This window comes from Pinus tabuliformis, chromosome 2_2, assembly GCF_031772625.1.
Source record: "Pinus tabuliformis cultivar Carrire ecotype Pingquan chromosome 2_2, CPIR1, whole genome shotgun sequence".
Taxonomy (NCBI): domain Eukaryota; kingdom Viridiplantae; phylum Streptophyta; class Pinopsida; order Pinales; family Pinaceae; genus Pinus; species Pinus tabuliformis.
The window spans coordinates 544,157,629-544,171,495 of record NC_142300.1 but is presented as its reverse complement, the minus strand read 5'-3'; the positions used below and the strand labels follow the sequence as shown (position 1 = coordinate 544,171,495).

The 13,867-nt window shown below is 31.2% G+C and overlaps 1 protein-coding gene across 1 annotated transcript in view; it reads right to left on the bottom strand.

Moving 5' to 3' along the window:
• LOC149193773 (agamous-like MADS-box protein AGL5) overlaps positions 1-12,144 on the bottom strand; it is a 96,043-nt gene extending 83,899 nt beyond the window's left edge. Inside the window, exon 1 of the mRNA XM_089404944.1 lies at positions 11,758-12,144. Coding sequence (XP_089261070.1) covers positions 11,758-11,939 — 182 coding nt within the window. The 5' untranslated portion in view covers positions 11,940-12,144. The remainder of the gene's footprint in view (positions 1-11,757) is intronic.
• Between the last annotated feature and the right edge of the window lie 1,723 nt (positions 12,145-13,867).

Sequence of the window (13,867 nt, the reverse complement as noted above, 5' to 3'; positions counted from 1 at the left end):
AAAATTTGAACAATAATTTATAAATTTAAATAAAAAATTAAAATTAAAATTAAAATCAAAATTAAATTTATTTAATTTAAATTCCGATTAAAAATAAAAATAATAAATAAGATCAATGTGTATTTATTTAGTTAATTGAGCCAAAATATATTATTAATTAATTAGCTTACTAATAACATCTAATAAACAGAAGTTAATGTTTGAGTCCCGAGTTCAAAAAGGATATAGTCATATACATAGAACTCGGATATAGTCATTATACATACTACTGCCTGTCTCAGTTTATATTCCAATTCTGTTTCACTAGTGGGAGTACATGCCATGAAATATTTAAATGGCAGAGTTCTCATTTAGAATAACAACTTCGAGCAGACCAAAAGGATTTAAGCTGAACATGGCTACAATGTTTTTTAATTTAAAATTTCTAAAGTGCCTTCCATGAAGGACCAAGAGATCGTATGTGATTAATTGAAAGAATCGCTACAAAGAGAAAAAGCTAAAAGCCCATTCTCGATTCATGTGCTAATAGAAGTTATAATCGTGTCACATTCCAAGTTTGTTGGGTGGTCATGACATCCATGACTTTTGGAATGACACTATTAAAAGCATTAGATTTTTTTGGAGGGTTTTTGGTTAGTTTTTCTAGTTAAAATTGTTTAGATTTTAGTATTGATTTATTGAAATTATAGTTGAGAATTCTTTATCTTTCAAGTATCTCAATGGTTTTTTATCTAGTTAAATACATATATAAAATTAAAAATCTATTTTAAATAATAAAAATGAAGATTTCACTAAATTATTATATTTCGCCAAATTATAACTAAAAATTCCAACAAAACTTACAAATACACACTACCATTATCATTATTAAATATAAGTTTTATATACCCCACAGATCCCTATATGCAAGAAGGTTATAGAAAACTACCAAATGATCTTAATAGCTTTTCGTTTGGAAGGGTTTAATGATGATTCTTATACTCAAAGAATTATCATTTGAGTAAGTGTTTTATATGTTTCATAATTTATGGTTAAAATTAATATTATCTAAATTTAACATAAATAACAATTATCAAGTTTCAAATAATATAATGTTCTATTGTAATTGAGTAATTGCTATAACTTAAGAACACACATTATTCAAGTTTGAGCAAGTTGAAAGTCAATTTTAAAAATTGAAAACTAGTTAATTATATTATATTTATGACAACTATGGTGTGTGAGGAAGGCAATTTATCTTTATTAATGATTAAGAGGTGGATCAATATTAACCATATATTCTCCCAAGTTAATTTGGTTATGAAGTGTTCTACTTGTGTTGCTTTTTGTTTAATTGTAGTGAATCATCTAATATTGTTTGGGGTATATTTATATTTCTAACCTCATTCCACTTTCAAGGTTGTAATCGATTTAGTTAGTGTCATTTGGGTTTCTATTGGGACAATTGGGATTTGGGTTAATATATTTATAAAATCGAGTATCTTAGCCTTAACAATAGAAGGTATGCCCATTATGGGCCTCTATGAGCTAGATAATTGCCCACAAATAAGATTCCTCTTATGTCACAAACTTTTCATTGTGTCATTCACTTTCTATCTCATGATTGGATTTGGTGGCTTATGGTATAGCTAGATAATTGCCTAAATTGCTTCTACTTTCTTCATTTTGTTTGTCTTTCCCAAGATAGATATAGAATTTGAGGATTTGAGAGCCCATCAATTGAGTGGAGACTATTCAGATCATAATTGTAAATGGCATCAAGGAACCATTGAGGTATATGAAGAAAGGGTCCTTGTGTCAATAGAGAAGAGTATTACTTTATGCTACAAACAATAGATTCTTATGTATAGAAAAATGTGATAACACACATTTTGTTTTTTGCAAAAAAGATAAGATGTGTATCAAAAGAAAAGGAACTTGTGGGGCAATGTGGTATCTACTCAATTAGTTGTCTACACTATGACTTGTTGCATTATTTTGTTGTTGATGCTTTGTTGTTTCCTTTGCATCTATAGTCAAAGAGATTTTACTTCATCCGTCCATCCCTTTCCTACCTTTTTGAGAAGGCTTGGTCTTGAAAGGTCTTATCTTGGTTTATCTCTTTTTCCTTTATAATTTACCTATATGGTAGTGGGTAATGGGTAATTGACTTCTCACAATGGGATAATATCCTTCTAATCCTTATTTCAAGGCCATGGAAATGTTTCTAACAAGAGAGAATATGCCAATACTTGGTCCAAGAAGTTGACAACATCGGCCTAACATCCTCCTATCCCAACATATCCTTGTATAGTAGGGAATTTAGCGTATAAATTTTCACGCTAGTGAGCATAAGCCTTAAGGTGGGGAGGTGAGGACCTAAATAAAAAGTATTGAAGCCTTGCGTGCACCATTATTGTAATAAATCCTTTTGATATTTAAACTCTAGGTCGTACAGATGCAACATTCGAGAGTATTATTGTTGTTCAACTAAAGTTTTTGGTCTTGTGGTAAGATGCCCGAAGTTCATTACAACTAGATTCACTTCAATTGTCAACTAGCCCATGTTCAATTTATAATGTAGTTCTTTTCTCAATGCGTATGTGTTTGGGAATCATTTCCTTGTGTCACATTAAAAACCACAAAAAGTTGTCACTCAGGGTTATATGGTCATAAGAGGAGATTTAATTAGATTTATAAATTATGATTACTTGAAATTACTTCACTTCTAATTTCTTCTTCCAAAGCTTATCCTTATCATTTGTAACTTGTTTTCTAATTTTTGATAATGCATCTACCAAAGTTAGCATAATTTATATTCAAACTTATTCAACCTAAAACCTATTTACACATGTTTATGGATTTATTTAATTTTATTGCTATGATGCCTAGAACCTAACATCCAATTATGAAAGTAGATTGTTCTTATTGTAATTTTTTTTTTTTTTTTTTTTTTTTTTTTGATAAATTGCCAAATTTATGTTGGAATATTTTAATTATTTAGACAAGAAAGCTTTAGATTTTAGTTTTGTTACAGGCTCATGTTTTTGGAAACCCATGGTATATATTGTAATATAGCATATATAAAAACTTATGAACTCTATGCTAGGTTGAGCTGGAGTGGCCAAGGATACATCAATTAAGTTGAGATGAAGAACCACAACTCATCCATGCAGTTTTTCCCCTTGTTATTGTTTTTTTTTTTTTGGCATCAATTTTAATTCCTAATAGTTGGTATTAGAGCACATGGTGCTTTGAGAGAGATTGTTTAAATTTTGTGCTGGAGAAGTTGTTTGTCTCCTCTATTCATGTAGGAGGAATATATTGTTGTTGGTTGTAGATTATGTCTAGATATTAGAAGAAAGTTGCATATTGTTGAATTTTGCAAGTGTTGTTAAGATCATGATCTATGTTATTTAGAATTCAAAAGAGATTGAAGGGTTAACTCTTTGATTGTGGCTAGAAGTTGATTCATATAAATTCAAGTGGTTGTGTTATTGTAAGTTATCATTTGGACCTACATTTATTTTGTTGTAAACACTAGCTGAAAAGAGAGATTCCATCTATGCTTACATGAATTCAAATCCATAGTGTAAGGAATTGATTCACAAAACACAATAGGGAGATATTGTTTGTTTTGGAAGGGAATATGTATAATCGGATTAGAAGTGTCTTGAGCAAGATATATACCCTAGGCATTATATCTAATACTATATTATTATATAGAAAAAGTAAAAAAGCCATAAGATCTAGAAAACGAGATTGACATTGGGTGCTGACGTTGATAAGAATCATGGTTTTTTCCATTGGCTCATGTTTCAGACACATGATAAGGTTAATATTATATTGATGTAAAACATTCAAATACTTGTTGTACTTGAATTGAAATGATGTAATGTTGTAGGGGGTGCATGATTGGTTGTACACAATGCTTCGAAATTTTTGGTTCAAGTTACAAAGCCTAGCCTTGGGTAGGTTTAATTTCCTAAGCTTATTGCGAACCCTATTATTCAAGCATATATATTGTAGCACAATGGTGTATGGAGTCATCCCTCTCATTCATAGAGAATATGTAGGACCACACTGTGGAATGAACCACTTGGATATGAACGAGGGTGGTGGTTGTACTTGCATTCTAGTTTGATGTTGTTAGAGGTGTTGAATCTTCAATTAAGGAGAGAATGCAAGAAGTAATCTCTGAATGTGAGATGGTTGGGACCAGGTTATGATTAAGGAGGAATCTAACATGTTGATGAACCATGTGCATGTAATGATTTCCTATAGAACTGGCAAGTATAATGGTTGACGTCCATGTGTCTTGGCAAATGGATTTCTTTTCATGTGGAAATCAATGTATGATTTTTGTGGGTACAAAGGAAAGGAGAAAGCAGACCTAGAAGGAGGAAGAAACTAAAGATGAGAACATGAATAAAATCAAGACCATGATAACAAATCAATAAGTTGAAAATTGGAGAAGAAGATAAAGGTGAAGTGCTGGAATGTTATAATTACCCCCACTAATGAATCTAAATATACTTTTGTTAAAGAATTATGATATGTTGCCTCAACCACAAAGATTCAATAGAAGTGAAAATACAACAATAGAATTGGAATGAACCACAACTCATATATATATATATATATATATATATTTGTTCACATGTACAATGTTGTATATTTCAGATGAGGAATATACATTCACTGTCAATACTAACTCAACATCCATCATGTCACTCATGGGAATTGAATTTGGCTAGAGAGGATTTCATTCTTTCCTACATTCGTCATGGCACTTGTGGGAATTGAACTTGAGTAGAGATGATTTCATTTTTTCCTCCTAACAACCCAAAATAACCATTCTGACAACTCATCTATATACTTATTTTCTTATTATTAATTAATTATTTGTATTTAAATTTTTTTATTATGTTCCGTAATAATTTTTTATAATATTAAATTTACTTCATATTATAAATTCATAAACAAATTTCCTTAAGTACCTAATTCCAAATAGGTAAATATGATATATGAGATACATTGTATTATAGAATACATAACTCAAAACCTAATTCCAAATAGGTAAATATGATATATGACATACATTGTATTATAGAATACATAACTCAAAAGTGTGTATTACAGAGTAGCATGCTTCCCACACTAAGAGTAGGCTTTGCCTACCTGATTGTTTTTTCCAACCAATATATGACCTTTATATGCATGTATTCACCTTTTAAAACTAAATTAATTATGCAATCTGTATGGCCTTAGGTTGCATGTTTTAGTGGCCTCATGACCCTTTTATTTGTGGTATAATGCAATTACATGGACCAACGTATTCACCGGATTTTCAATGGTGATTCGTATCAAATAAAGGTACTTATGAATTAAATTTACAACTAAAATAATTCATAGTGATTTATAGGTAATAAAGATACATAATGATTTATAGGTAATAAAGATACATAAACAGATATAATGTTGAGATAAAATAGGTTGTAATTATGGTTAAGGATTATATTGAACTTATATGGTGGAGAGGTGTTTTTTTTAAGGTTTTCTGTTTTTTGTTTTTAATCGATCAAGACCAAGGTTTTTTTTTAAAGATTCATGAAAGTACAGAATGATTAAAATAGTTGAGATTCATAAAATTATAGAACGATTAAATACTTTATGTAAAAACTTTGTTCGAGGAAGTTATTATGGAGATGGAAAGTGGGGAAGTTATTAGGTAGATGGAAAGTGATTATTATAAAGGTTAAAATAGTAGAAAATATTTTTTTGAAAAAATATTTTATTGTATTTTATAAAAAGGCATGTTGATAATGAATTATATATGTTTTATAGTATGATATGTTTTGATATAAAATTTAATTATTGTTTTTATAATTGAATTTTTCTAATGTGAGTATGTGAGTATGTGGTTATAAGTATTTTTAAGTATGTATATTTTTGTTTTGATGGTTTACTAGTAAAGTTTAGTCTAGACACAAATGATAAGAGGATATATTTTATATTTTGGAAATATGGTAAGCAAATTTTGAGGGGAATATGTGTTTATCCTAAGTCAATATTTAATTTTTTCAATGTTAAGATTTAAAAGGGGAATGTTTTGTTAATTTTCTAAGAACTCAAGTTTAAAAGGAGGAATGTGGGTTAATTTTAACTCCTATCATAGGGTAGTTAACATAACTTTGAATGGGTCATTGAAAGGTTTAATATTGGTGGGTTGTGAGCTCATGAGCTCATGATATTATATAACTCATAGTATTTTCTATGATATATGATGTGTTTGACTCTATTTAATGTCTTGAAATATTCTATATAGTAAAATATATCATGTTGACTCATGAATGTGGTTAACCAATGTAATTTAAGTGTATGACATAGAGCAAGAAAAAATCCCTGTGAGAGATTTAATTTCTATTAAATGTTCAATAGATACATTAAAAAAAACTACTTAATAATAAAATACATACTGAATCACAGTGAGAATATGAGTGAATTGCCTATTACATATTAGGAGATGAGAATCCAATGAACATGAATGTTTGACCAAATAGTAACAAAGTGGAGTAAGTGGAACATTGAAAATAAATTTTGGGGGAATACACTATGAGTGGACTGTTTACTTGATGAAAAGCCAATGTACATGAGTATTTGAAGTGCCAAATGAATAAAAATAAGTGGAGTAAATGAAATATTGAGAATAATTTTTTGGTAAAATACTTTTTTTCAAGAAGTATTTAAGTTTCTCACAATTTTGATGAAAGCATTCTACTAGCATGTAGATAATTTTTCCATTCAATATTATGGTTGATCTTGATGAAAACATTTTACTAAAATGTAGATCATTATGCTATTCAAGATTATGGTTAATCTTGGCTCAGACATTACCTAAATGAAATAAAAAGAGAAAAAAAAATGAAATTGAAAATATATATGATGTCCATAATTAAATATATCAATATTTTATAACGTAACATACTGAAATATAAAATTATAAAAATATTTTTATGGACTTGTATTTAATCACATATACAATATGAGTATATAATTTTTTAGATATCTACCAACGAAATTCATAAAAATAAAAGTAAAATTAGGTTTCCTAAATTAAAGCTGCTTCGTAAAATAGATTAATTAAATTTTTAATTAAGTTCCTAAGAGAAAGATCTGTTGGACAGACATATATCTATATATGGAAGGATTAATGGTACATGGCATATTGACATGCATTGCAGACATGTGTTTGACAAAGGGTTAATAATACGAAGCATATTGACATACATTGCAGACATAACCTTGTTATGTAGTATACGTTTAAGGTTAGAGCTATGCAATTTAACGAATTTGCAACCACGATGTCTTTGAACGAATAGTTCAGAAAACAGTGCGTATATTTTGTAATATTCAATAAATGATTTAGTGAATTTATTATTTTTTGAAATAAAAAATATAAAAAATTTGTTTAGTTAAAAAAAGATTTAATATAATTATTAATTATTAATTAAGATTGAAAATGTCATTAATATTATATACTTTAAATTTTTATAAGGGCTTGAAAACTGATATGCAGAGATGAGCAGTCTTGGTCGTTTGAGATTGTTACATAGCCAGGGAAGGCACTTGATAGGAATTGTGAGTTTAATTTGTGGTTTTTACCTGGGAAAATTTGGAATTTGAGTGTATTTGTAATTTTTATAAGAAAAAATTTAGTTTAAATTTTCATATTTCTATTAGTCAATGTAATCATTACAATAATTAAATTAATCTTTATTTATGTAAAAATAAAAATATTATAATTTAGTTTTAAAGCTATAATTAAACTATATATCAAACTAATATATAAAACCTTTTTATTTATAAAACAATAAACATTTTTTATACATAATTATTTAATTGTTAAAATTTGTAAAAATATACCTACACTATTTTTTTGAATTAGAATTTGTAATATTTTATGAAAAACATATATATTATAATTTTAAATTAAGAAACCACAGATTATAGCGCAATGCATTTTACTTAATATTTAAGTATGAGGAAAATGTAATTCACTTAATTTATTAGACAACACCTCCAACTCTTTTATGTTTTTCTCAGTCCATTATTAATTTGACTTCGACCATAGCGATAAGTCCCAACTCTCAGTAATCAAGAAAGGGTGGTAGCCTCTATTACATAATGGGAACCAACTTCTACCATAACGATAACTCCCATTAATCAAGACTCCAACTTCGACCATAACGATAACTCCCATTAATCAAGAAAGGGTGGTAGCCTCTATTACATGATGGAAACCAAATATCTACGCAAAACTGGAAGATGACAAGGTAATGCTAGACAAACATGGAAGATGACTAAGTACTTTGGTGAGGTGGCTTAATGTTTCCGTTGATCCAGACACTAAGGTCTGTGTGGGATAAGTATCCAAAGAAGAGCTTTGACACTGCTGCAGGCTCTGCAGTCTGGAGCCATAAAAAAAGAGCTGCGATTATGTGAGACTGGAGACAATTGATGTCTTAAATCAAACTTGTGCCGGTGTTATTATATAGGTTGGAGTCTGTAACTCTTACTTGTATGTGTATGATCATATTTGCCTCAAAGCAAACTTGAGCGGTTCTTACTGTATATGTTGGAGTCAAAGCAAACTTGAGCGGTTCTTACTGTATATGTTGGAGTCTGTAACTGTTACCTGTATATGTATGATCATATTTGACTATTAAGATTTTTTAAGTCGTGATTTAGTAGAGTTCATTTTTCCCAAAAAAACCAGTTATTCCCAGTTTCGATGATTAAATTTAATTGATTTGAAATATATTTTCCAACTAAATTTTGCAATTTTTTCAATTACATTATCAAAGTTTCTCTATTTTAAAACACCATTATATTATGTAATATAAAGGACTCAACACAATTCTGTATGTAGTATAATGTTTACTCTCCCAAAAATTAAGAATATATCAACACGTATATGTAACAGAAAAGCACAAAAACCTAGCGAAAAGAATACACAGTGCACGATGGTTTTCCGCTGCTAGATATGCAGCGGCTGAGAATATCAACCATTCTTATTGATATGAGTAGGAATTGTTTAAAATCGATTATAACTCTCACTCAAAATATATGCTTTATGACATCTGCATGAAGTACGAGTGAATCATAAACGAAGATGTCATCATTGATGAATGATACAGTACTGTAAATTCAATAAATTATACTATTAATGTGGAACATAGTGAATTTGTCACTGTAATATTAAGGCTTGCAATTACTATGAATATGGCAAACTCTAGCTACCCAACAGTTTTGTTAGGATCACAAAATATAAATATGGTGATGTTTAAAGACATAGTGGTTTGATTTTACTGGTCAACCAGACTAATAAACATTAATTTTTCCAGTTTTTAAATAAGTTATATTGGAAGATAATATTTTGGGCAAAATTATGGGTGTTAGTATACTGGGAGCTAAAACCACTAGTAACTTGATTGAGTCAAGTTTACTTGAACAACCATAACAATCCCTCTCTTAAAATTGACTTTAGGAGATGGACCTGGCCTCATTCATCAACCATCTCATTTGATTTTTCACATTCACCCCCTCAAGCCATGATAGAGTACACCTGCCACCTTGGAACCTCTCCAAGTGGTCCATTCCACGACTTAATAACTCCACACCCCACTTGCACTACATTCATCAACCATTTCATTTGATTTTTCACATTCACCCCCTCAAGCCATGATAGAGTACACCTGCCACCTTGGAACCTCTCCAAGTGGTCCATTCCACGACTTAATAACTCCACGCCCCACTTGCACTACATGTATACCGGAGTAAGCTCTTAAGGCCTTACAACTATGTGTGCTCCTGCTCAACATGTTTGCCATAACAACAGACCTTACAACTTCCCAGGGAAATGCCTTGGACCAAACAATTTGGGTGTTCACTTCACACATTGGCTCAAACCATGGGTGCTTGTATACTTGGAGCCCCAAACCACCACTAACTTGACCAAGTGAAGTTTATTTTAATAGCCCTAACAAGTTCCACTAACAAACACAAGCTAGAGTGAACTTCAATAACAATTGAGAATGCCAAACTTGCACCTTACCAATTTGAAATGCGATTTTGGATCAAAATAAGCCACTGAAGAATAAGTCAACCCAAATCCAAAACAAGAAGCACTTGAATACAATGAAATCTATGTGTATAATTTAAAAAAAAATGTGAATTGAAATTAAATGTGGGCTTTAAAAGGTAATAGATTTAATAGACAAATATTAAGCACCATGTAATAAGTTGACAATTAGTTCACTGCAAAATGGAAAGGCTCAACTCAACCCAAATCCAAAACAAGAAGCACTTGAATATAATGAAATCTACCTGTAGAATTTGGAAAAATGTGAATTAAAATTAAATGTGAGATTTAATAGACAAATATTAAGCACCATGTAATAAGTTAACAATTAGTTCACTCCAAAATGGAAAGGCTTGTTTCACTGTAAAATTGTAAAATAGAAATGCAGTAAACCAATCATTAACTCACTCCATATACTTAATAATTTACCTATTTAATATGAGTAATAGAATAATGTTGAATATCAATAAATATCAAAATTATACACACAAATCTTCTACCAAGAAAAAAGGTAGGTGGATGCAGGCTTGTAATTTGAGGTCCCACAAAATGTCTTTTTTTGCATTTTGAATGCATTTGAAGATGAGGAATTTTTTTGAAACTATACAAATGACATGTAAAAAGAATGAAACCCTAAATTTGAAGTTTCAATTTAAGTTGCTCATCTTAAATGCCAATGAGTGATTGAGAGAGAGACTAACTTAAAAAAAACTGCTTAGTTGCAACACCTATTCTTGTCAATGAGCTGGAAATGCACCTATTTCTGGTCACCATTCCTTGGTGGATTGGGTAGAAATGATATCTTTACAGACATAAAAAGGAACACATAAATATTGGAGTAGTGACATTCCCTAAACCATTGACATACATTTCATTAAAAAAATTGGGTGCTATAAAGTTAAACTCACAAATTTATATAAAAAGTAAAATAAAAAAACTAAAAACAAATGACTATAATCAAATTTCCTGACAACCAGCAAAATAAATTTGAAATTTCAAACTTGATTAGATGCAATGGATATTACCCACTACTCTAAAGCAAAAGGATCTGAGCAACATACAAGCCCAAATTTAAGTTCGTTGAAGAGGGTACACCTAACTACATAAAAGTAGTGCAAGTAGACCAGTCCAGATTTAGTTTGGTTGAAGACCAGTCTAGATTTAGTTTGGTTGAAGAGGGTAGACCTAACTACATAAAACTTAAAAGTAGTGCAAGTAGATTAGTCCAAATTTAGGTTGGTTGAAGAAGGTACACCAAACTACATAAAAGTAGTGCAAGTACCGTAGAGTATTTAAAACAGGTTTCCCACTTTTGCAATTTCTTTTGAAAGCATTCATTTTTCTTAGCACTAATTGTGAAGGAAAACAAAGCTCAGGTAACCGGAAAGAAAAAAGACAAAAAACCAACTTCACAATTTTAAGATTTAGTCTACAGGATCTATGCGTATGACCTACATATAAAACTTGTAATTTTGCCATCCCGAATTTCGGTTATATTAACAAAATTGAGAGAGAATTTCGAGATTCATTTTCTGCTTGTCATATTTCTAAATGCTGTTGCATTTATTCACGGTCTTTAATACTGCAAGTAACCCTGAAGGTTGCAACTGTTCTTAAGAGAATATAATACGTACCTCTTATTTGCAAATTCGTAGAGTCTCCCACTGGCGGAGAAAATGAGGAGAGCCACTTCTGCATCGCACAGCAGAGATAACTCATAAGCTTTTTTCAGCAACCCATTCTTCCGCTTACAGAATGTAACCTGCCGGCTTGTAGTATTCTCAATTTTCTTTATCTGGATTTTCCCCCGCCCCATCGCTTCTGGTTCTTTGAATCCCCGTTCTTACTATGGTTGGAAGCTCGACAATGGCCGGCTGATACGAGAACTTGACATTCTTCAAACTTACCGTATATTTTTGTTGGTGGCCAGATCTAAGCAAAACGATTGGAGGAGAGATTTTAATTTTTTATTTTCTCGCTAGGGTGGCCTCTACTCAAACCCTAAATCGGGTATATTTTTTAATTCGTTGATGGAGATCCACACCGTTCGTTGAACCTTACCATATCGGTAGACTTACACAGGAACTTGATTTAAAAATGCTACGGAAAGTACATAGCCCATGTGAACTATGAACCCCACGATTGGACAATCAAGAACCAGAGGGACAGAAAATTCTACCTTCAATCCATATATTAAAATAATGTCGAGTGGAACCAATTATAAACATGATGTCTAGTTAAGTTGAACCATTTATAAACATGATGTCTAGTTCAACGAACTATGGTCATGTTTGGGCGATGGCCTTCGCAGATTTCGAGTCATAGTGAACTAATTATAGTCATGATGTCTAGTCCAAGCAATCCTTGCATGCGTAAGTGATGCCTTTGCAGATTCCAAAGTTAATTAAATGTCTTAATGTGGCATGTACGTTAGATGCTTCTGTATCTATGTTGCTTGCTTTTATGCTACAGTGTATTTTAAATGTTTTAAGTTGTTATTTTTTAATAATCTTTTTATCAATTTTGCTTTGGGTTAGATGTTTTAAGTTGCTATTTTTAAATAATTTTTTTTGTATCAATTTTAGTTAGACATTTTGTTTTAAATCAAAAGAAGATTATATAGATAAATATTATTTGTTATTGGTTTTTCTAAATAGAAATTACACTGGTGGTATGGGCTTAGAGTTTTGAGGTTATTAAGACTTTGTTTAACTAGAGAATTTTGTAAACAAAAACTGATATAAACAAGTTAGGCATGTACAACTGATGGTTATCATCTTCATCCAAGGAAAATGAGATGTTAGTTAATAGTCAATTTGTGATTAGTATGTTCGATTTTGTCCTCCAACTTTGCCAGTCTAATTGAACTTTCTTGTTGAGTGTTTGCTTGATGAGTGAGTACTCGCCCCATGAGAATTTTGGTATGCCAATAAAGATTTCCTGCTTGCATGTACCAAGAAAATCGCAACCGAGTGGAGGTCCCTGTATCATGGATCCAATCATGAGTGGTGACATCAACATGGGGGTTTGGAATAAAGCACCATTCATTTCGCAATTCAATTTTTTGCTGAACTTAATTTCTTGATATAAAGTAGAGGAGTCACAAGCACGGGCTTGAGCACAAAGGTGGGGGGTGGATGCAACATGGTGATCCATATAGAGATAGAGGAGCACCCCCGCCTTCCCCCTCTACGTCTAGTTGTTGATATGCCATGGGGCATTATTGCATGAAAGAGCACATCAAAGATAGAAGGATAGGGGAATAAAACATAAGAATCAAAGAAGGCATGGGGGAATGACCGGGTAGAAGAAGAACTAAAGTGAGATAGGTATAACCTCAAAGGAGTAATTGAAAATATTGTTGGCCAGTGATGTGGAGAACCTAAAAGGGGAGGATGACTAGAGGCTTCTCTATAGAGCCAAGGGAAGGCCTACACGAAGGTCCAAATAAGCCCAAGAAGGAGGAAATCCGGTGTGGAGAGGAAAACATAGAAAATACAAAATAAAGACGAAGGTCCAAATAAGCCCAAGAAGGAGGAAATCCGGTGTGGAGAGGAAAACATAGAAAATACAAAATAAAGAAAAGAGGACACGAGTGTAGAGTATGCACTGAGAGAAGGTGAGATTCAACTAAAAAATATTGGACACCAAAAATGGAACATGGTTATAATACCTAGGAGAGGAATATGAACCCAAAATCCAACTAGTCCATAAGTGAATAGACCCCTATGAAAATAACTAGAG